The sequence below is a fragment of the Cynocephalus volans genome, chromosome 4 (assembly GCF_027409185.1).
Source record: "Cynocephalus volans isolate mCynVol1 chromosome 4, mCynVol1.pri, whole genome shotgun sequence".
Taxonomy (NCBI): domain Eukaryota; kingdom Metazoa; phylum Chordata; class Mammalia; order Dermoptera; family Cynocephalidae; genus Cynocephalus; species Cynocephalus volans.
Genome location: NC_084463.1, coordinates 98,920,241 through 98,944,516, shown reverse-complemented (window position 1 = coordinate 98,944,516; position 24,276 = coordinate 98,920,241). Strand labels below are relative to the sequence as shown.

The 24,276-nt window shown below is 35.1% G+C and overlaps 1 protein-coding gene across 2 annotated transcripts in view; it reads left to right on the top strand.

Annotated features, from left to right (window-relative positions):
• UVRAG (UV radiation resistance associated) overlaps positions 1-24,276 on the top strand; it is a 303,565-nt gene that overhangs the window by 20,806 nt on the left and 258,483 nt on the right. For both annotated transcript variants that reach the window (XM_063093326.1, XM_063093327.1), the window contains exons 2-3: positions 8,773-8,890; positions 14,034-14,068. In XM_063093326.1, the coding sequence (XP_062949396.1) occupies positions 8,773-8,890; positions 14,034-14,068 (153 nt within the window). The remainder of the gene's footprint in view (positions 1-8,772; positions 8,891-14,033; positions 14,069-24,276) is intronic.

The window sequence follows — 24,276 nt, the reverse complement described above, 5'->3', positions numbered from 1 at the left end:
TAAGAAGCCCAGAGCCAAAATGTATAAGAAATGGGCCGGCCCGTGGCTCACTCGGGAGAGTGCGGTGCTGATAACACCAAGGCCCTGGGTTCGGATACCATATACGGATGGCCGGTTCGCTCACTGGTTGAGTGTGGTGCTGACAACACCAAGTCAAGGGTTAAGATCCCCTTACCGGTCATCTTTAAAAAAAAAAAAAAAAAAAATGTATAAGAAATGTAGGAAGTTCAGAGATGTATTTTGTGTTTTCCTATGGAGAAGCCTGTCATATAATTTAGTAGTAGTGCTTTGTAAACGACTGCACTGAATTCTTGGGCTGATTTGAATTTGGAGGAAAGAAAGTTGTATAATTTGTGCCAGAGAAATCTTTCAATTAGGGACAAGAACTAAAGAGTTTCATGAGAGATTACAGTTGTCTGGTTGTTTGTTTATATTTGTAACTTTAACTGTTGACATCATTTGCTATAGCCTGTAGCATCAGGCACTAGTTCTAAAGCTTTCTTGTGTTCTTTCAAAAATTTTCAGTCTTTCAGGTGGGATCAAAGGATTAGGAAAAAAACAAGTGATTGAGAGTGCTATAATATAGAAGGGGCTTTTCTGTATTTTAAGAAGACTGTCTTGAACTTATCAGGCTTAAATTCTTGATTCAGCAATTCAATATCTTTCTTTACCTGCTGTGGAAAACTCATTTCCCCCCAGGTTTGCTTTTGTTGCCCCCCAAAAGTTATAACAAAGTAGCAGGAATCTGAATTTACCTGAAATAACCTGTGCCTTAATTTTTGCCTTCTACTGAGCCTGGGACCAGGCTGAGAATAAATACCTAACCTGAAAAAGAAATGAAGCCAGGAGTTGAGAGTAGGAATGAGAGAAAGTGTCCAGGATAAGTCTGACTACATTTACAAAGCAAATATTATTTGAAAAAATTATCTCATATTCTGTGACTGTCTACATCAGGGGTCAGCAAACTATGGCTAACACTGGCTAGGTTTTTTTTGTTTGTTTTTTAACAACTAATGAGCTAAAAATGATTTTTACATTGTTATAGGATTGTAAACAAACTAAAAAGGAAGAATATGCAAAGACTGGGTATCCCCTGAAAAGCTTGAAATATTTACTCTCTGACCCTTTTCAAGTTTGCCAATCCCTGATCTACATCAGTCAGGGTATATGGTAATATTTACTTATGTGAATATTTAAAATTTCTTGTTTTTTTGTTTGTGTTTCATATTAGCACTTTTAATGTGGTTTTTTTTTAATGATTGTATGGTTTTCCATTGTATGAATGTACTACAATTTAAGAGTGGTTATTCAGTTTTTGTTTTTATAGCAGTACCATAATAAACATATTTGCACACATTTTTGTGACTTGTGGAATTGCATGGTCAAATATTATCTGCATTTTAAAATTTGATAATTGTTGCTAAATTGTCCTGTTCCTAATTGGACTAGTTTATATTTTCCCAACATTATTTTCCCTATTCATATCAGCCTCAACAGAGACTAAAATATTTTATTTAAATAAGTCTCTTCAGTTATCTATTGCTATGTAACAAACAAAAAATTTAGTGGCTTAAAACAACATCACCATATATTCTGCTCACGAATCTGCAACTTGGTCCAGGCTTGGTAGAATGGTCACTTACATGTCTGGCTATCCACTCGAATCTCAGCTGGGGCTGTGGAGAACACCTACAAAGTCTTTTCCTGGTGACTGCTTGGCTTCCTCACAGTATAGTCACTGGGTTCTAAGGAAGAACATCTTAAGAGGACCAGGTGGAAGCTATATCACCTTTTATGGTTTAGCTTCAGAAGTCACATAGTGTCATTTCTGCTATACTCACAGGACTGCCCACATTTAAAGGGGAGGGAAATAGATCCTATTTCTTTTTTTTTTTCTTTTTTTTTTTTTTTGTCGTTTTTTCGTGACCGGCACTCAGCCAGTGCACCGGTCAGTCCTATATAGGATCCGAACCCGCGGCGGGAGCATCGCAGCGCTGCCAGCGCAGCACTCTACCAAGTGCGCCACGGGCTCGGCCCTAGATCCTATTTCTTAATGGAGGAGTGGCAACACATTGTAAGAGCATGTGAGATGGGATGTACTGGTACAACCACGTTTGGAAAGTTCAGTCTGTTACAAAGTGGAATATTTGTTTTGATGTGCATATCTTAATTACGTGTGTGATTACACATCTTCTCATGCATTCATTGGCCATTTTCATTTTTTTTCCTGTGACCTGTCTTTTCGTATTCTTTGTTCCTTTTCTATTGGGCTATAGGTTATTGGTTATATTATTTATTTGTAATAGCTCTTATTGATTGAGCATATTAAACTCAAAAATTGTTTTGAAGTTACCTCACTGTGAGTCATAAAGATTATGAGTGGTATGGTTTAGTCTGGTGATAGTGGGGATTTGTGGAGTAATTAAAGAACCATCGTTTTTTTTTTTTTTTTTTGGTGGCTGGCCAGTATGGGGATTACTTTTGTTTTTTAAGCAAAGGATACAGGAAAGAAGGGTGAATGGAAGCCATTTCCTTAATTTTTTGGCCACCAGCCTCCCTGAGTACCTCATTTTCTTTGCTTATTATTGTACATCAGAAGCTAGAAAATTTTAGATGCCTGCAAGGGAAAGGTAAAACATGGGAGGAATATAGAACTCCAGTGTTATATTTCACTACTGAAAATTGCTTTGGGGTTTTTTTTAGTTCTGGGGTGTGATTTAACTACTTTTTTAAGCCACGCTCTCCCCCATACTGAGGTTCAAAATTGTATTAACCAAAATGGATTGACCCAACAGAAATGATCATTTTCTAAAATATGGGGATGTCTAACAAAATGAAACATTTCTTTGTATCTTGCCACTAAGTTAGAATGTTCCTGTTCATCTACTAACCTGCTGTGGGATAAATTCTTAATAAACAGTTACAGAAGAAGCCCTCTCTCTAATTGTAATCTTTGACAGTTTTATAGGGGTGGGCTGATGTTTATCATTATAATACTCATTTTAGGTATGGTTTGATCCAGAGGCATAAATTATGTCAGCAGGACCAGAATCCCACATCTCTCGACTCTGCTGTCTTCCTTGTTGATTTCATTCTCAGGTTTCACTGTGATGGAAAGATGACCACCAGTATCTCTAGCCCTATGTCCTTCCAGGTCCAGGGCCAGAAGGGGAAAAAAAATAGAACTCTCAACAGTTTAATATAATTTCTGTGTCTTCCCTTGGCCTTGGATCATATGTTATGATCAGGGGAATGGAATGTGCTGATTGGCCTGATCTGAATCACATGAACATCCCTGATGCTGTAGGTGATGTTAACTCTGCAGGACTAGTGGTGGGGCAGGGGGTGGAGGGCGTTCTACAAAGAAAAATCTGAGGTTTTTTTTTTTTTTTTAATTTAAACAAAGTAGATTCTGGGCAGGCCAAAACAAGCAAACAAACAAACAACCAAAATAAATAAATAAAAATAAAAAGATTTCTGTATACTACTGTTAAAATTTGAAGTAGCTTTCTAAGAAAATTAGTGATATTAACAAGAAAAAGTTATTTTAGATTCTTTAGAAGTACCAATTTGCAATTGTACTCATGAGTGATTCTTATTTTTTTACTAAAGCAAATGTTTCAAATTTATTATGCATGCTACTTAGAATTTATATTTGAAAGACTTGTAAGAACTTCAGGAATTTAGGGTCATACTGCCCTTTTTGCTTACTGTCAACATTTCAGGTAGTGGAGTTGTGCTCTAATTACATCCATCCATCCCCCAAATCAAAGCTGAATAGGTTTTAGTTTTTTATGTTACTGAATGTTTTTAACCTCTATATAGAATGTGTTTTGTAGGTAGTATTTCAGACATTTTATTTTATTTTATTTTATTTTATTTTATTTTTTAAAAGATGACCGGTAAGGGGATCTCAACCCTTGGCTTGGTGTTGTGAGCACCACGCTCAGCCAGTGAGCAAACCGGCCATCCCTATATAGGATCCGAACCCGTGGCCTTGGTGTTATCAGCACCGCACTCTACCGAGTGAGCCACGGGCCGGCCTGTATTTCAGACATTTTAAAGCCATGTTAATTCCAATTTAGAAATTAAAATCTCCTCGTCAGCTTTGGAGATGTATGTTATTAGAGCACAATTCAGCTGCTTAAAGTTACTACTGTCAACTATGCACAAACAACATTTTCTAACTGTGAAAGCATAAAATAGAGCATTTGAGAAAGTTTAAGGAGATTGCTGGTAAGAAAATTGCATGGAATGTTATCTTAAAGAGTAATTTCAAAGGCTATCTAAGTTTTAATAACCCAGAATGTTTTTACTTTCCCGAGATATTTGAACAAATTTAGATCATAAGACAGTTCGGTTTTACTATCTAGATGGACCATGTGAAGTGATGACCTGATATTTAATTTTGAGAAGGTCAAAAGCAATGTGTTTTTGCTAGATGTTGCTACTAGGCCATGTAGTACCACTAGACCTTATTTATATCCTGGAACAGTTGAAGGTATGTGAGTTCTGAGGATTTGCTATGTTCCAGAAGCATTGCTGAGACTCGAACCCAGTTTTAATTCTTAGGTTTGAAGTGCTCTGTGTTCTCACCACTATCTGGGAGAGTCCGGTAATCTGCTGTGGGATCAGAATCTGGGAAGGGCTCCAGACCCCTCAGGACCCTTGCAAGGCCTCAGTCAAACCAAGTTTTTAAATATAGAGAAATCTAACTTACCAGTTTCTTCTTTCATGGATCATGCTTTTGTTATTGTATCTAACAAGTCATCACCAAACCCAAGGTCAGCTGAATTTTCTCCTGTTATCTTCTAGGAGTTTTATAGTTTTGCATTTTACATTGAGGTCTGTGATTCATTTTGAATTAATTTTTGTAAAATTAAGTGTAAGATCTTTGTCTGGATTCTTTTTTTTTTTTTTTTTTTTTTTTTGGTATGTGGTTGTCCATTTCCAGCACCATTTGTTGAAAAGACTGTCCTTTCTTGAGAGGGAGGTTTTGGTAATGGGCCACAATAATCAACCACATTGTATATTGACAAAATAAAATAAAATAAAATAAAAAAAGAAAAAACTGTCCTTTTTTTTATTGAATTGCCTTTGAGCTTTTATCAAAAAACACTTGACTGTATTTGTGTGTGTCTATTTCCAGGCTCTCTATGCTATTCTATTGATCTGTTTGTCTCTTTTGTCAATATCACGCTGTTTTGATTACTGTGGCTTTATAGTAGAGTCAGTTCTCCGACTTTGTTCTTCTTTGATATAGTATTGGCTATTCTGTGTCTCTTACCTATTCATGTACTTGGAATATTCCTCCATTTATTTAGATCTTCTTTGATATTTTTTATCAGAGTTTATAGTTTTACTTATAAAGATCTTGTGCACATTTTGTTATATTAATGCTTAAGTACTTCATTTTTGGGGGGTGCTCAAGTAATTTTTAAATTTAAGTATTATTTGGGCCGGCCCGTGGCTCACTCGGGAGAGTGCAGTGCTGATAACACCAAGGCCCTGGGTTCGGATCCCATATAGGGATGGCTGGTTCGCTCACTGGCTGAGTGTGGTGCTGACAACACCAAGTCAAGGGTTAAGATCCCCTTACCGGTCATCTTTAAAAAAAATAAAAAATAAAAAAAAATAAATTTAAGTATTATTTGGATATTTATCCAAGTACGCATATTTATATAAACTAGTAAGTGTTTAGATGTAGAAAACTTATTTACAAGAAATAAAGAAATGAATGAATGAATCTTAGCATCTAGCAGTGTTGGTTAGTTATGTGAACTACTCTGAAGTTGTGCCCCTGAAGTTGCCAACCTTTAGGTAGACTACTCTTTTCTCCAGCCCAATACTCTTCTTTATTTTTTCTTCTCATCCTACTTTGCTTTTTCTTGTAGTAATTAATCTGTTCCCTTTTCTCTTATCCTTCCTCAATCCTAGTGTATTTTTTTTCTATCTCTTCTCAATATTCACCTACTTTTAAGCAAATCAATTGTGAATGCTTCTGTGAGGGCCAATGCACTAATAAATATTGTCCTAACAATTCAATTATTTGTAACTGTGTTAATAACTAGATAAAATAATCTTGTTTCAGTTATCTGTTATTACAGGTTACCATTTTTTAAAAATAAAAAAGTAGCTTTATGATAAAATTGGAATGAATGTTATTAAAGAAAAGGCCAAGACATAGGGCACAAGAGGGCTCATGTGTACATTTACTGCCTTTCACCAAGATTACATCAGTATTTTACCCATAAAGAGTTTATTTCCTTTGTCCGTTCCAGCTGCTAAACACATCTTTGATTTTTAATTAATCATGGAGTAGTGAAAATATGTACCGTACTGCTTCTGAAGTAGGTAAATTAAAGGAAAAGGCAAAAAGTCACACAACCCAATGAGTGCTTTAAGCATAGTGGTTATTTGTGGAGGAGTTTTTGGTTTTTTGTAGACCTTCTTACTGAATGACGTGATGTGGTCAGTTCTGTTTTACCACATCAGTGGATTACATTGGTAATTCACCCAGATGAGAACCTAGAGCTCGGAGTCAGAAGGTGCCTTGGAGGTGGGTGCACTAACTTCTTACACAACGTAAAGATCTCTTCAGCCATATCCATGCGTCCATCACAGAGTCAATCTCCATCCAAGCCCTGTAATACTGCTTTGCAAGGCAGTCATTTCCGTTATGATGTCATTTGTCATAAAATTATTCTCTCGAGTTGAGGATAGGTCATTGCTCTGTCCTCTGTAGAATAGAGGAGTTTAAGACCAAATTGTTTCTATTTGATATATATAGTATATAGATGCAGATACCCACATAATAGGTGTAACCCCTTTGCTTTCTTTCTGCCCTTTTTCTCTCCTTTTGGGATATCCTCTCTCATTTATTATTTACTGTTTTGTTTTTTTGTTTATATTTGGTTACTTACAAATGTTGAGTTAGGGAAATGAATAATAATAATGAGTAATACCTAACCTCATAGGGTTGTTATAAGGATTAGATGATCACACGTATGAAGTGTTTAGCACAGTGCATGACACATGGTAAACATTTAATAAATGCTAACAGTACAGTAACGGTAATGGTCTCTATCATTGGGTCTTTTCCTGCTAGATTAATAGAGAAGATAACTGTAAACAACAAACTGTAATACAAGGCCAAATGAAATAAGTGCTATAGTAGAGATAGAAACAAAATTCTTCTTATTTATTCTAATACAGGTGCAACTAATTTCAGTTGGAAAATTTGGAAGGAGGAGTAATCTTCTGTCCTAAACTTTGAAGTATGAATAGGATATCCTTCAAGAAGAAGAGAGGGTATTCTAGATTGAGGGGCTTGCATGTGGAAAGTATGTGATCTGAGGGTTTGAGTATGTAGAAGATCTGGTGGGAAGTAAGGGTGGGATATGGAGAGGTCAGACTGCAGAGGGCTTTGCAAGCAATAAGAGAAGTTTGTACTGTATTCTAGAAGTTTTAGGTAATATTTTCAGTCTTTGAACAGACGGCCAAGATTGCAATACTACAGCAAAATAGATGTTGTTAGTGTATATAATGAGTGGTTTCTGTCAATTTTAAAATTTTTATTGAAAGGGTTAATGAAAAGAATATAGCAGGAGAAAATGGTTGCTGTAATCCAGGCGGTGGAATGGAAGCCATTAGCAGATTGTGGAAAAATGAGTGTTTTGGAGTAAGACCTAGGAAACTTTAAAAAATTCATTTGGGGCTTTTCATACTTAGAGGATTAAAAAATCTCATCAGACAGTAACTTCCTCTCTCAAAAAGTCAATCTGTAGACTGGGAGAAAGAATTGGGTTGGTATGTGCATGGGAAAAAAACTGGGCTCTTCTGGCTGACTGCACATGTAACTGAAGGTGGACTTACCTCAGGAGAATGGACTGGCTTTTAGCCTGAAGGGAGAGCTTTAAGCATATTTTAAAACTAAGCACTTGGTTTCTATTTTTTAGTTTCTAAAGATAATTATCTGATACGGGGTACTAGCTTTTACAGACAAAGCTGCTGTGACCAGACTTCAGCATTCTAGTAACTAGCATTTTCCCTTTTTGATATGAAATGATTTGGTTACCCCTTAAGCTTATCTTGGATTTTTGTTGATTTCTGTTGCTTATGGAGATTTTGTGTTTCCAACACTTGTGACTCCAAATAATTCAAGCATCCTTGTTGGAGAAATTGTTAGGAAGGAGGTTGATTAGGACATAGAGATTGGTTGGCTGCTGGTGAAGTGAGAATTTAATTTAAGCTCACAACAGTTGGGTTGTTGGCTGGGTGGTGTGACCAGTGAATTACTAGTTTTATTTTTTGGCTTTGGCACCTTTACCTCGTTGTACGGATCTGGCGTCTAGACTGAACTAGTAACAGGGGCATATGTGTGTAATAACTGCTATTTTCTGTTGATATGAGATGGACTTTGCATATCTATTAGAATCCTTCTGAGGAAAAAAGCAAATTACTACTTAGTTTTTGTTCCAGGCAGTACTAATGCTATCCTGCAGGTATATAGCACTTATATAACATTTGTGCTTTTCAAAAATATTTCATATTTGTTGTCATTTCACACTCACAACAACCTTGTAGATGAGCTAGGGTGGGTATAATTCCTGTTTGACAGAGGGGATGTTGAGGTATAAGAGACTGGGTTATGGTTTCTGGCTCAACAAGTAAATGACTAGGACAACTTGTTATATTTTGTTTTTGAACTGCAACTTTCAGAAAATTTTATAGGAGGAAAAAGCTGAATGTCCTCTTGTTGTTATTTTTTAGCGGCGTCTTCGACATCTTCGGAACATTGCTGCCCGGAACATTGTTAATAGAAATGGCCATCAGCTCCTCGATACCTACTTTACGCTTCACTTGTGTAATGCTGAAAAGATATATAAAGGTAAGAGAATCTGTGGACTTGCTTCCCACAGATTGTTACATCTCACTTTTATTCTTTTGTAACACAAGTGATTCTCAGTGCCTCCTGCTGTTATTGCTTATTGGAAAACGAAATTATCTCATAAGCAGTCATTGTGTATACAAAAGAAACATGGCTGGGGCTGGCCTGTTAGCTCAGTTGGTTAGAGCGTGGTGTCAGTGTGGTGTTACAACACCATGGTCAAGGGTTTGGATTCCCTTACCAACCAGCCACCAAAAAAAAGAAGAAAAGTAACATGACTGTTGGATAGTCTTTCTAATAGCTGAGCTTTCCATTGATAAGTTTATCATTCCATTATGAATGTTACTGTTGTAGTAGCTAACATTTAAAATAGATTATATGAGTCCAGTATCCTGTACTAATTTTACTTTTCTTTAAAATATAATCAATTTCTTAAAAATTATGGTCAAATAGGGACCTCGTTTATATCTTCTCCTATCTATAATTCTTTGTGTATATGGAGTCATTTTTAGTATAATGACATGGTTTCTTATAATTCAATTTTATATATTCTGTGGATTTTTCTTTGACAGTTCTAAGAGTAGACTGAATATTTGATTTAAAATCACAACAATCTTTGGAATACATAGTGGTTGAAAGGCACTGAGATATAATCAGTTGGCTTAGGTGGGATGGTATAAGAGAGGAAGCGTGGTAAAATGACAGGAACATTGGATTAGAATTGAAAATACATTGATACTGTTTCTAGCTCAGCTACTTACTAGCTTTGTGATTTTGGATGAATATCATGGTTTTTTGAACCTCACTTTCTCTATTTGTAAAGTGGAGATAATGATGTCTTATGAGGTAGGCTACAAAAATTTTTATAAGGATCAACTGAGATAATGTAATAACATTTGGAAAAATGTGATTAAACATTCATGCTAACAAAAGTTTTATTATTTCAATAAGAGGTAACAAAGGACTTATTTGAATCTTGTCCTATGACAAAGATGAAAAATTCAAGTGACATTTTATCCTTTTAGTTTTAGTTACCATTATTAAAGCAGTAATTGTTTAATGACTTTTTCTGTTTTTAATTTTAATAGCATATGCTTATTAAAAAATTCAATCAAGAAATAGGTAGCATTAAAATAATTTTTAAGGATGAAAAAAGTACTCTAAATTCCTCCATCTTCATGTAATTCCTCCATTTTCATGTGATTACTAACTAACCCTTTCAGAAATTGTGACTATTCTTCTCTTTGACTTCTGTGCTTTATTCTTCTCCACAGTATTTAAGATTACCTGACATACTATATATTTAATTATTTGGTTAATGTTTGTCTCTTTCCACTAGAATGTAAGCTCAATGGAGGGCAGAAATTTTTAGGTCGGTTTTGCTCACTGCTCTGTTCCCAATATCTGGAAAAATGCTTGTCACATACTAGGACCTCAAATATTTTTTTCTTCTTAATTTTTTGAATAGGCAATGCAGTTCATGGTTTAAAATACATATAAAGGTTTATATTACGGTCTCCCTTTCTCCTGTTCCCCACCTCTTAGTTTTCCTCCTAACCCTGATAACCACTGTTATTCATTTCTTATTCATTTTTCCTAAGAGTCTGTATACAAATTTAAGTAAAAAATAGGAATATTCTTATTTCTTTCCCCATCTTATTTACACAAATAGTGCCATACTATATATATTTCTGTACCTTGCATTTTTAACTTAATATGTCCTAGGTGTTGAGGTTTTTCCATGTGGTTTCATAGAGAGCTTCTCTGATATTTTTTTTCTGCATAGTTTTGCATTGAATAGATGTACCCTAATATATTTAAATGTTTCCTATTGGCGGACATTCAGGTTGCTTCAGTCTTTTGCTGTACACATAGTATTGCATTGAATAACTTTGTAAATATGTTATTTTGTATGAGTGCTGTATATCTATAGGGTAAATTCCAAGAAGTGGAATTACTGGGACAAAGAGAGTATATGCTTGTAGTTGTGGTAAATATTACAAAATTGTCCTCCATGGGAGTCATTTTATGTACGAGTGCCTTTTTTTCCCACAGTTTCACTAACAGATGTGCAAACTTTTTAATTTTTGCTAATCTGATATGTGAAAAATAGTTTTGCAGTATATTTTGTTTGTATATCTCCTATTATGAGTGAAGTTGAGGCACTAATAAAGCATTTCTTGAATGAATGGAATGCTGCATAACAGCCAAAACATGCCATTGAAACCATGCTCTGCAACCTCTGATTGCTTTGTTTCATTAGGTCTGAGCATGGATGTAGAGAGAAGCTTTTGTACCTAATGGTCTCTTTAATGTAGAAATAGATCTTGGACGATATCTTTTTGAAAATTACATGTCAGATGGTTTTGCTCAAATTTAATGAATAAAAATTATAAAATTTCATTAATAAAAATTATAGTTTATAATGTATTTTTAATTCATTATTTCATTTGAACCTCATAACAACCCTCTTGATTTCCAGATATCATTCTCCTTTGAAAGATCAAGGAACTATGGCCCCAAAAGGTTAATTGACCTGGACAGGGTCACAAAGCTTATATATGATAAATTGGGGAGTGTAACCAATTTTTTACTCTAACTTCACTGTTTACTTTCTTAGACTCTGCTGCTAATTTTATTGACAATATTTTATTTTATTTTATTTTGTTTTATTTTTAGGATCTGAACCCATGGCCTTGGTGTTATCAGCACTGCACTCTCCCGAGTGAGCCATAGGCCAGCCCTTATTGACAATATTTTAGATCTAACAGAATGATAGACTGTGTATGCTCAAGTTTAGCATGTTAGAAATTACCTCATACTCAATGATTTCTTTACAAATTATATGGCCCCTTTGTTGACCTCTCTTCATTTATATTGGTATGTCCATCCATTTTGAGTGTCTAGTGGAGAAGGCAAATTATTCAGTTTGAATATTATTCATACGTTTAGCCAGTCAACAGAGTTTTGAAAGAAATAATCTACTATTTCTCTTCTTAGAGCTGGAGATATTTATTGTGAGAACTATTTAATTTAGACACTTTGCAGATTAAACTAAGGAATTCTCTTTCTCAAAAGAAAAAAGGACTATTTTTATTGTGCTTTTCACTGATTTTAGAATACTACATACTTGTAATGAATTCAAACAATATAAAAATGTATTAAGTATAATGTAAAAGTAACTTGTAATAAAAAACAACACTTTAAATCTCTTTTAAACTTATTTTTTTCCCTTGGAAAAAAGTATGGTACATATATATTAGAATATGAGAGTACTTCCTGGAAATCTTTGTATTGTCTTTTAGTTCTATTTTTCCATGAATTTTTGAAGTACTCTGGTATATGTATATATATACGTACATACATTTATTTAGTCAATTAATGGCTGGAAGAATTGGTTAACCATTTGGGGATAAAACGAAGAGAATAATACTTAGGGTTGCATAGTGTTGGGAAAACAGGTATTTTCATAAATAGTATTATAAATTGGTATAATAGTTTTAGAGAAAAGTTTGGCAATATCTATCAAACTGTACTTGTTCTTTGATCTTGCAATTTCACTTCCGAAAGTTTGTTCTATAGATTCAAGAGTCTTAGGATATATATTTTTAAAAGATTGTTTATTTATAGCATTATTTGAAATATCCAAAAATTAGCAATAACCTAAATGTTCATCAGTAGGAGATTCCTTTTAAAGAAATTAGAATGATCTGTTTTCTTATCTAAAAATAATTGTTCATAATAGACAAATTAGAAGACCGCCAAGCAAATAAAAATAAAAGTAATCCGCTTAATCCTGTCACCTAAGATAAATATTGTTAGCATAATTATAAAAATTGGGATCCTGTTGTAAGTCTTTTCTTACAACCTGTTTTTTTCACATAATATGTATGATAATCTCTCACAAAATAGAATAATTATGTTTTTTGGAAGACAAGGATAAATGTAGATATGTTTGTCAAGAAGTACTTTAATCAAAAAGGATTGCCTGTAAAAGTTTCGTGTCTAGGTCCACTTTTCTTTTACTGCTTGAAAATTCCCAAGCTTTAGTCATTAGTGAATGACTTTGACACAACTTTGACAACATACTTGAATTCCCTCTGTACTGTTACATACTTAATATTTTTCTTTAAGGTCATTATTTTTAAACTTATGTCTAATCTGTGATATTGTTTGTTCAATAAAAAAAAAATTTATTGAGTGTTTACCCTGTGCCAGGATTGGTTTTAGGTGCTGAAGAGATAGCAGTTGAACAGAACAAACACATGGAGCTTACAGGGGATCTGAACCCTTGGATATTTCAGACATAAATTTCCGCATAGTAGGAAAAAAAATAAAGTTTATCCATGTGTCACCTAAAATCATCTCAAGTACCAGTGGTATGTGCATCACACTTGGGAAATATTGCCCTATAACCACAGAAGGATACAAAAGTCCTTGTAGACTCTGGAGTGGCAGAGCAGCCTAGAGGTGACTTGGGTTAGCAGAGGGAATGCTGGAGCGTTGTTGAGAATATCTGTCTGAAATTCTGGCATATTTTGATTGTGTCTTTGGGTTTTGTAACATTTACCAACATATATGAAGGTTTGTAGAATTATGAAATTTTAGTGCTTACAGAGGACCTTTGATTATTAGTCTAACTTTCTAGGTTGTCTAATGAAGAAATGGGCCCAAGGGAATTAAAGAGACAGAATGTTAGTGACAGAGGTGGAGTTAGAACTTAAGTTACCTGGTTGCTACATCAGTATTTGTTCCACAGTACTACAGTGGATAATCATTAGAGGTTGTTTGAGAAAAATGGAGCAGATGAAATCAGTTGTAGAGAGTGGAAGTGGGAAAGGAAGAAGGTTTGTTTTTAAGGGTTCAAATTAGAATCTTGGGTAATAGGTGCCAGTAAGATAAGTCACTAAATTAAATCTGAAAGGTTTTTAACCACCTTTGCAGATGTTTTTTCTCTTTAAAGCATTTTTATTTAATCTTTATTTCTATTTTTATTTATTTAATAGATGAAGATATAGAGAAAATAGATCCCTTAAAAATGTTTTAAATGTTTTACTGGAATGTAAGTTTAAAATTTTACAGGATTCAGTTAATGAGCTTATTTTCTTTCATATCACTTATTGTTCTTTTTCTTCTTTTCCAGAATTTTATAGAAGTGAAGTGATTAAGAATTCCTTGGTAAGTTTGCTTTCTGACAGGTACATATGACTAAGCCTATAACTCCTGTTTCAGAAAATGCAGAGATGTAAAATAAGTTGAGGTTCAGTTCTGGTATTATGCTATTTTGACAAATCTTCTGCTCAATTATTATTAAATCATCATTGATTTGTTCATTGCTGTATCTCTAGTGCTTGGAACATGCCTGGCACATAGTAGGTGCTTAATGAATATTTCCTGGATGAACTGATTTTTTTTTTCATTAAAGACTTTAAATCTGTTAAAAACTCAAATTCTATAATTCTTTCATGTTCATTTACTATAAAGAGGATTTTGACTATTTGACTTGCCAAACATCATAATAAATGATGTTTTTATTTAGGTATAGTTCTTAAGAATTTTACATCTAAGCCCTTTGTGTTGGGTACTTCCACTTGTTTCTTGGTGATGGCATTGCTCAGTTAGAAAGTTGGAAGTATCCTACTTTTGATAATGTGAATACTGGATATTTGCATAAGTGGCTCAATTTATTAAGCCGTGTTGTCAAAAGGGAGAGCTTTATGGTAATGAAAATGTTATTTTAATGGGCCAAGACCTTATTGGATTTGATCCCTGTCCACTTTTTCAACCTCGTCTTCTAACACTCCTCTTTACTCATTGTGTTCCAGGCATGACCTCATTCTTTCAGTGCTTCAGACATGCCAAGCTCATCTTGTTCTTTATGCCTAGAATTCTTGTTTCCTCAGCTCTTCCACTTGGCAGAAGAGGTCTCAGAGATCTCAGCTATGTCACTTCAGCAAGACCTTCTATGACCATTCCCTCTAAAATAGTTCCCTCCCCCCTAGTTACTCTTTTCCACATCATCCTATTTTATTTTCTTCAGAGCATTTTATCACTATTGAAGACTCTTGCTGACTTATTTGTGTTTTAATACTGTCTTCCACCTACTAGAACATAAGTTCCATGAGAGCAAGGACCTCATTCACCACTGTAACCTTGGAGTCTAGAATAGCATAGATGTTCAGTAGGTACTTAATAAATGAATAAATGGATATCAGGGATGTATTATATTTACAGAATCCCTTTACATCTATTATTCCATTTTGATCCTTAGAGCAACCTGTAAGGTAGGTAGGGCAGATCTTAAGAAACTGATACCCAGGGAAGGCCAGTGACTTCTGCAGAGTCACACAATTGCAGGACCAGAACCCTAGTCTAGATCTGTCTTCAAGTCTCTACTACTCTTTCCTCCTCATCAAGCTGTTTTCTAAATGTCTCTAAAAATACCTTAATAGATTTGTATACTAGGACAGGTTCCTTGAGCCCATCTCTGGGCAGCTCCAATCACCAGTAAAGCTCTGATTCTACATAATTAAATGATACATGATAAATGCGTAGCACCGTGCCTGACATATAGTAGCTATTGAGTAAATGTTAGTTTTTCCTCCTCACTTTGCTTAGGTGGAAACAGAAGTAGTCTGTAGACAGTTGAGAGCTAGGGGTTATTAGGGGGGTAGATAGAGTAGAGTTTTGCCTTGATTTATTCTACCCCCTTTTCTGTAGTCAAATGTTTCTCTAGTTGGGGGTGGTTTTACAACATCCTGTTGCTTTTTTCTTTGGCTTTGTGTCATAAAGGACCCCATGCCATAGTGGTACTTTAGTGTATTGCTCTACATTATTAGTATTGTATTTACTTGATATTCACTTGACGTCTCTATCCATATTTCTAAACATCATTTCTCTGAATGTTAACTCCTATCGTGAACTCCTTTTGGCTCCTATCTTTAATTTCTTTGGAACTGGCTGTGAGGTTGTGACATCTTCATCCCTGGTGCACTTAGGCTGAATATTGTCTCTGAAGGATTTTGTAGAATGGATTCAAGACAAGGGAGAGGATTGGACTAAAAGATTTCTATGTTTCTTTCTTTCACAGTTTATCCTGTAATTGTTTTCTGAGCATACCACTTACAACATTTGCTTGCCTTGTAATTGTTCATGAACATTCTGTTGTCCAAAGTAGATGAAAGCTCCTGGAGTTCAGAGACTTGTCTGTCCTTATGGCTCTGTAGTTGCCAGTGTACTTCTATTGGATAGTTGTTTGATAAATCTTGATTTGTTAATGTTCCTTTTAAGGGTATTTGGATTATGATATTTGTGGCAATAATTCTTTTTTGTTTCTTTTATGTTTTAATATGGGTTCTGTAACTTGAATTCATTTATTCTTTTCTTTTTGAGAGAACTCTTCTTTCTTAGCTTTTTGCTAAATCATTGTGATTGGTTCAGATTAATGGGCATTGGGCACCACAGGAGTCAACAACCTGCAGAGAATATTCCTGAGATGGCACATTGTTACCTCCTATCTTGCTGTCTTTAAAGAACCACTGCCAGGCCCACAGACAGGCAGAACGTTTTGGTTCCTTACTTGCTTATGATTTTTCAATTCTTAAGTTATTGTTATATTTGCTGAGTACAGTTAGTGGTTTAAATGTTTTTTTTACCCACTCCTGGTTACCATTGTGCTTGGCACATAGAAGATGCTGCATAAATCAGTTCTTCCATAAATATATTTATATTTTTATTGACTGACTTCTAAGTTATAACCTGAAACCTCAGATCCTCAGTTAGCTACCAAAGGATTAGGCAAAGATTCAAATACTTTATTTCTAGCTAAAGTTTTGGGTAAATTTTTACTAAACTGGTGAACTAAATTGGACTCTGATGAGCTTGTGAGTATTCTTTTTTTACTCATATAACTTTAAGATGTAGAATGCTTTTCTAGGTTTATATTCTGAGCTTGGTCCTCAGATCAGAGTGGCTTGATTTTGTCACTCTGATGTTAAAGGTGCCATGGAAAAATGGACTCAAGATTAAAAAGAGTATTTTTTCTCAAAGGTTAAACTGTCCTTATGTACCTATTCTGTGCCCCTTGCTAACTCCAGAATACTCCAGATTAGTGCCATCCCATAAAACTTTCTGCAGTGATGGTAATGTTCTATGCACTGTCCAATACAGTTGCCACTAGCCGCATGTGGCCATTGAGCACTTGAAATGTTGTTGAGTTCTTCTGCAGAACTGAATTTTCAATTTTATTTAATTTTAATTTAAATGGCTACGTGTGGATAGTGGATATTGTTTTGGACAGCACAGTTCTAGATGCTTCTGAAAAGCTTTCTTATAATCATTAACAGGAAGAAATTTCCCCTTTTTCTTTTTTAAAAAATATTTTGTACTTTTCTTATACACTGGTACCAATCTAAATCAGTATAATAGCTGTTTATATGGTTGTCTTACCTCCTTTATATATGATAAACTTCATGAAAGCAGGGACCTTGTGTGCTTCATCTTATAACCTCCTTAGTCATTGTATTGTGCTTTGTTTGGACTTGGCAGACAGATCAGAAAATATGTATGGTGTATCATATATACATATATATATGTATCCAAATTTACGTTGTCAATTGTAAGACTCACCATTATTTTATGATCACACACAAAAATAAATAAACACTTCTAATTAAACTGAAATGTAGGGCCTGGGTAGTATGAGGGTACTTCAAAAAGTTTGTGGGAAAAAGGAATTTAAAAAGGTAACATGAATCTTTCCACGAACTTTTTGAAGACCCCTCATAGTCCTATGTGAATTGTGATTCAATTTTATTAACTTCGTGTTACTTTGAAATTTCTTTCATTCCTTCCAAGGTATTTAGCAGTCTTTCCTTCCTTCAGGTGCATTGCTTGACCTGTGATAGGAAGTCTTTTTCTACATACCTCAGCAATAAAATATGTCAATTTCTTCAGTTTGTGGGAATTTCCTTAAGTCTTATAAAGAAGTTGGATGAGGTCATTTCTCCATTGACAAATATTTGCTTCTCTAATACCAAATTCATAACTCATTGCTGTTTCTGTGCCTTTCTGCCTACACTAAAACTCAGTACTTTTTATTGAAGTTTGACAAATATACAGAAGATTTTGCAGATTCTAAGTATAGAGCTTGAGGAATTTTCTCAAATTTAATACACTCGTACAACCAGCATTCAGATCAAGAAATAGGATATTTTCAGTGCCTCAGAAACCCCCTCATGTCCTCTTCAGTCACTGTTACTCTCCTGACTTTTAAAGCCATAGATTAATTTTACCTGTTTTTGAGCTTTATATAAATGAAATCATATAGTATGCATTCTTTTGTGTCTGACTTAAATGTCTTAACTTTATATTGTAATATTCATTCCTATTGTGGGATGTCTCTGTGGCTTGTTTACTCTATAGTATTCCATTGTGTAAATACAACAGAATTTATCCATTTTTCTGTTGCCAAGCATTTGGTTAGTTTCTAGCTTTGAGCTAATACTAATAGTGCTGCTATATACACTCTCCTAATATATATATGCATTTCTGTTGGGTATATATCTAGGAGTGGAATTGCTAGGAATATGCATATGATCAGCTAAAGCTGCCAAACAGTTTTCCAAAATTATTGTTTCATTTACACTCTCACCCCCAGTCTGTGAGAGTTCTGGTTATTCTACTTCGTTTCCAACACTTTTATTTTTCTCTTTTGAATTTAAATTATTGATAGATGCCATATACAGGGGTTTTTTTTTTGTTTGTTTTAATCTAAATCAAGAGAGTTATTTTAAATGGCAATTAAATTTAGCACATGTAGTGCCAAACAGTGTGCCTAACTTAAAATAATTGATATGAAGGACAGCTATTTTTAAGGGTGTGCATGTAGATACAGTGACACCAGGTGACTGCCACCTGGTGGTCAAAAGACTGTAGGACCTTTTTGATTTTATTATTTCTTTTCTTTTCTGGGTTGGGCTCTTTTGTGGGTCTTTTTTTGTCTTTTATTTCAAATACTAAAAAAGTCCCCTCGGCTTGATGGGGCTCCCATGCTCACGTCTCCTTTCTCCCACAATTACTACTCTTCTCCCCACAGCATGATTTCACTATTTCTAAAATCAGAATTCATCTTACAATGTGAAGAAAAGTGCATGTTAGAATTTATGATAAATGGGAATATGATAGATGATAATGAATATAATGTAGTAAAATACAGCAGAATAAGTACCTGTCAGGGGTTGTTACTGTTTTTCTCTGCTAGTCACATAGAAGAAGATATCATTTGGACAGACACCTGAAAGAAGTGAGTTAACAAGCTATGTCTCTATTTGGGGGAAGACTTTGGGCCAAGAAACAGGAGACTACAAAGACAAGAGTGTACTTGTGGTTTTCAAGAAATGGCTAAGAAGTTTAGTGGCAGGAGTGGAGTGAACAGGGGTGGCTTGAGGTTTTGCTGGCAAGTATGACAGAGAGACGGGGCAAAGGAATTGAGGATCAGGGCAGCAGAGAAAATGACCAAGAGAAATAGGAGATTATGGTCAAGGGCTGGTTAGCATGTGAGAGTGAGATTTTGGAAGAGATAGTTACAGATAATGCAAAATTGGGAGCATTTGGTGGACAAGGATCCCCCACCTTATTCATTTTTCTATTTTCTATAGTCCCTAGCTAATGCTTTACCCAGAGAAGTCCAATAAGTGTCTGTTGGACTGAGTAACTACAATAACACATCTTTGACAGGCTAGATGGTGGAGCTATGTCTCCAAGTTATATGTCAGAGTCATGGTTTCTTCTCGGATATCTTTAGCATAGAACAGTTAATGGTGAATTATAATTCAACTTTAATGTCTCTGGCTTCAGGTAGCCATACCCTCCAAATTGTCTTTTTTTGTTTCAGTGGGAGGTTAAATTCTTAATATGATTGAAGACTCACTGGGTTAATTAATAACTAAAGTGATTGAAGGAATAACAATGGAAGTGACTAAATTCTCTAAAGTTGATTTTGTACATATATAGAAGTAGAGATGAATTGTGTAATGAAACTACGTCTCTGTCTTTAACAGTTTAAAGTTAATCATTAGATATTGTTTCAAAAGGGAGTTTTTAACTTTTATTAAAATATTAAAAATCTCATGGTGGTAATAAGAATGGTGATAGCTAATTTGTGTGTGTTTTGAAGTTTCTTTGTACATGCGTGTTTCTTTAATAAAGAAGAGGTATCAATTATTAAGTGCCCACCTATGATTTAAGTAGCATGTTAGATGTGTTATACACATTATTTCTTATCTTGATAACAGTGCTACCAGATAAGAGATATGTCTGTTTTATAGTGGAGGAAACAGGTTCAGACAGGCTAAGGAATTTGATCTAGGTACACATTGGTGACTGGTAAAACTTATGTCCGAGAGCTCTGCTCTTTCACAGCCTCCCTTATGTCACACTTCCTTCAACTGATTAAATGTCTGCTAGAGATCTAATAGAGGTCAGTGATGGGCCTTATAATTGAATAAACACAGTTTTAGAGCATCTACTTTTAGGGAAAGCACATGACATAATTTATCACAACCATAAACTTCTTTTGGAATTCTGACTGACTGAGCTGTTTCGAAGTCTTTGGGGAAACGACTGAATCGTACAAATGCTTTTTATGGCTTACTGGTCTGAGTATTCTCAAACCAAGTTTATGTAGCAGTTGAATTGTGACTAAACGAATTAACATTTCATTTGTGTGCTTTGTGTTGCTTGTGTCAAATTATGTTACTCCGTGTTAAACTGTCGCATCATCTTGAAGGTTTTCCACCTTCTATTTGCTTAACTACATGATTTGGGGGGAGACTGAGATAATCAACACATGCAACTGTAGTACCAGGGAAGAACAGGATGCTATGAAACCATTTAGGAGTGTTATTTATCTCAGTTTGGATGGAGGAGTTAAGAAAGATTTCTAACAATAAGTAAATCCTAAATTGAAATATGAAGTCTGAGTAGAGGTGAATGAGACAGGGGAAAGAGAGTTTGTTGGGCTACTACTAATTATAAAATTAATATGCAATTCCAGTGAGATATCTTGTATGTTTTCAGAAAGTTGGAACAACTTTTATGAATTCTTAGTTATGTTTCTTGTGACTATGCATTTACTACCAAGCAGTGTTATAGTAATAGATAGTGGCGATAAATAATGATTTTAGGTCCTCTTGTGGGTAGTTAGTAGACGGTGAACTTTTCAAAGCTATAACTAGTCTGATATTCTGCTACTGTACTTTCAGTGAATATCTAGCTGAAAATGATGTTAGTACTTGAATAACTTGTTCCACTTAGAAATTGGGCTGATGTGTATAGGTTAAATATAAATAAAAAATGGGTCTATACAGTTAAAAATATTGGGCAATAAAGTCTTTGAATGTATAGCAGGCTGTATCTGCCTGTATCTGAATGTACCAACTTAGGAATTACTGCTCATTTTCTGACGACTGTTTTGTAAAAGTATAAAGGGAAGTCTTTGTAATGAGATTGACAATAGCTCTGTTGTATTAATGTTGTATTGACTTGCAGAGGAAACCCAGCTCATCTGTTGAACCTCATGTAATAACTTCAAAAACTCCCCTCTCCTCTGAAGACTTTTGATTTATTTTAGAATGAATTATTTAAGAATATTTAATGTAACAGCCCTCAAAAGCACCCTGCTTCCTCCATGTAATATGGCTCTTCAGATATTCACCAAGTCTTTCCTCTTTTCATTTGGGAAGCGGCTGGTTATTTCATGCTTTTTCTGGTACTTTACCACTCTGATAGTGAGAATTTGGAATTATGCTACTTCATATTCTAGAGCACATATACTGTTGAGAGGTGATCTTAGATATAGGGGAGTAAATGCCTACCTTTTCAGGTGGTATAATTTGAAGGCCAGGAAGGTCCTCCAATTTCTCCTGCTCTTCATTCTTTAGGGCTGGAAATTATATCAAGAATAGATAACTTCGGGCTGACCCGTGGCTCACTCAGGAGAGTGCAGTGCTGGGAGCGCAGTGGCGCTGGGGGCACCGAGGCCGCGGGTTCGGATCCTATATAGGGATGGCCGGTGCACTCACTGGCTGAGCGCGGTGCGGGCGACACCAAGCCAAGAGTTGCGATCCCCTTACCGGTCACACACACACAAAAAGAATAGATAACTTCATTTGGTTTATCTCTGCAGGTACCTTCAATTTTTTTCCATTGTTGGGTCTTTAAAAATATAGTTTCATTAATTTTTATTGAAATATAGTACACATATAATAAAGTATTCAAATAATAGTCATGACTTTTCAAAGGGAACAAGTCAATGTAACTAGTTCAAGAAATAGAACATGATCAATACCCCTTGTGTTCTTCTTCTAATCACTGCCTCCTGCTAAAGAGAACCACTTTCCTGACTAACACCATAGATTAGTTCTGCCTGGTTCTGAAGTTTTTTGTGGCAAATACTCTTTTGCTCAGCATAGTATTTGTGAGATTCATCTATGTTGTTGTATGTAGTACCTCATTTATTCTAACGAACCTATCCTTTGGTGAACATATGTATGCATTTCTCTGAGGTATGTACTTAGGAGTGGAATTAAATGCTGGGATGTAGGTTATGTTCAGCTTTAGCAGATATTTCCAAAGTGTTCATACCAATTACATCCTACCAGCAGTGGGAGGGCTTTAGTTGCTCCATATCTTGCCCAAACTTCTTGGTATTATCTGTCTTTTAAATTTTAGTCATTCTGGTGGGATAGTGGTATCATATTGTGAATTTATTTACACTTTCTCTTAGACTATTCTAGTTGAGCATCCTTTCAGATATTTATTTGCTGTTTAGATATTCTTTTTTGTGAAGTATGTGTTTTGGAAAACCATGCTAGTTAATACCAATTAAGAATAAACAAATCCTGTGCAAGCATTTGAGACTTTTTTTTTAGCTTATGGGATATTTTTGATCTAACTTGATAGTTAAGAAGCTCTTTTTTCATGCTTTCTGTTTTTGATTATTCATGGATATGTGGAGTTGGTGGTCTGTTGAATTCCATTTTGGTAAAACATCATTTGAGTTTTTCATATCCATATCACCTTTTTTTTTGGTTTCTCTCTTCTCCCTTTTCTTAAATAAGGGAAAACTATTTAACCTTTTCTCAGTGACTCAGGGTTATTATGAGGAACATCAATTCTCATTCTAGACTCATTCTTCTGGGGCTACCTGGGACATAAAGCCCAATGCTCTTATGCTAAATGATCCCCAGCAACATGGCCTACCTCATATACAGAAGTTATTTAATGTTTTCATGTCTCTAGAGTCAGATATAGACTTTGTCTTCTTGCTCCAAACATAACCAACTTTATAACCTTAGGCAGGTTTCTTAGTGGTTTCTAGCATCAGTTCCTCCTCTGAAAAATAACGCTGTTTACTTCACAGCACTCTTGAGTTTCGTAAAAATTAAGAATATATAGTCAAACTGGTAGTGTGGTACCTGGCATATTGAACTTTTAGTAACAGGGGGTGCCAGGTACTATAGAAGATAAATACACTGGTGGAAATCCCTGCCTTTGAGGAGCTGACATTCTGGAGAGGAAGACAGATGAGAAAATCAGTGATGGTGACACATCATTTCCAGGTGCCTTAAGAAAGCTAACTCCCAGGTTCCTATGGGAGCACAGAAGAGGGGCAGTCAATCCCAAAGGCATCAGGGCATGCACAGCTTTCATTGCTCTCCCTTTTTTGTAGTAATTATACCAGTAAAAAATGAGTAAAACGGTTTTTTAAAAAAATTTTTTATTTAAAAAAAAATTTTTTTTTAAAAAAATTTTTTATTTAAAAAAAAATTTTTTTTTAAAAAAGATGACCGGTAAGGAGATCTTAACCCTTGACTTGGTGTTGTCAGCACCACGCTCACCCCGTGAGCTAACTGGCCATCCCTATTAGGGATCCGAACCTGTGACCTTGGTGTTATCAGCACCACACTCTCCCAAGTGAGCCACAGGCTGGCTCCTGTAAAATGGTTTATATTCTCTATTTATAAAGTATGAGTCATGTTAGGTGAGAAAATGAACTGTTTTTTGCAAAGGAATCTTAAGCTATGCATTCTAGCCTTGGCCTTAAATTTAATATTTTTGATTCTCAAATAATTAGGTCTTCTTTCAGTAGAGTACCAGGAATAGACGTTTTTTCTTTGTTTATTAGGCAAATATTTTAGTATTTACTGTGTCTCCAGAGTACTGTATTATCTACTGGGGGAAAAATCAGCAAAAAAGACCCACACTAATAGGGGATGGCACACGGTGGAGCCTGACGGGGAGATCAGGGAAGCCTTCTCTGAGGAAGAAATGTTTGAACTGAAACCTGGTGGTGAGAGAAAAGTTAGCCAAGAAAAGAATAGGTG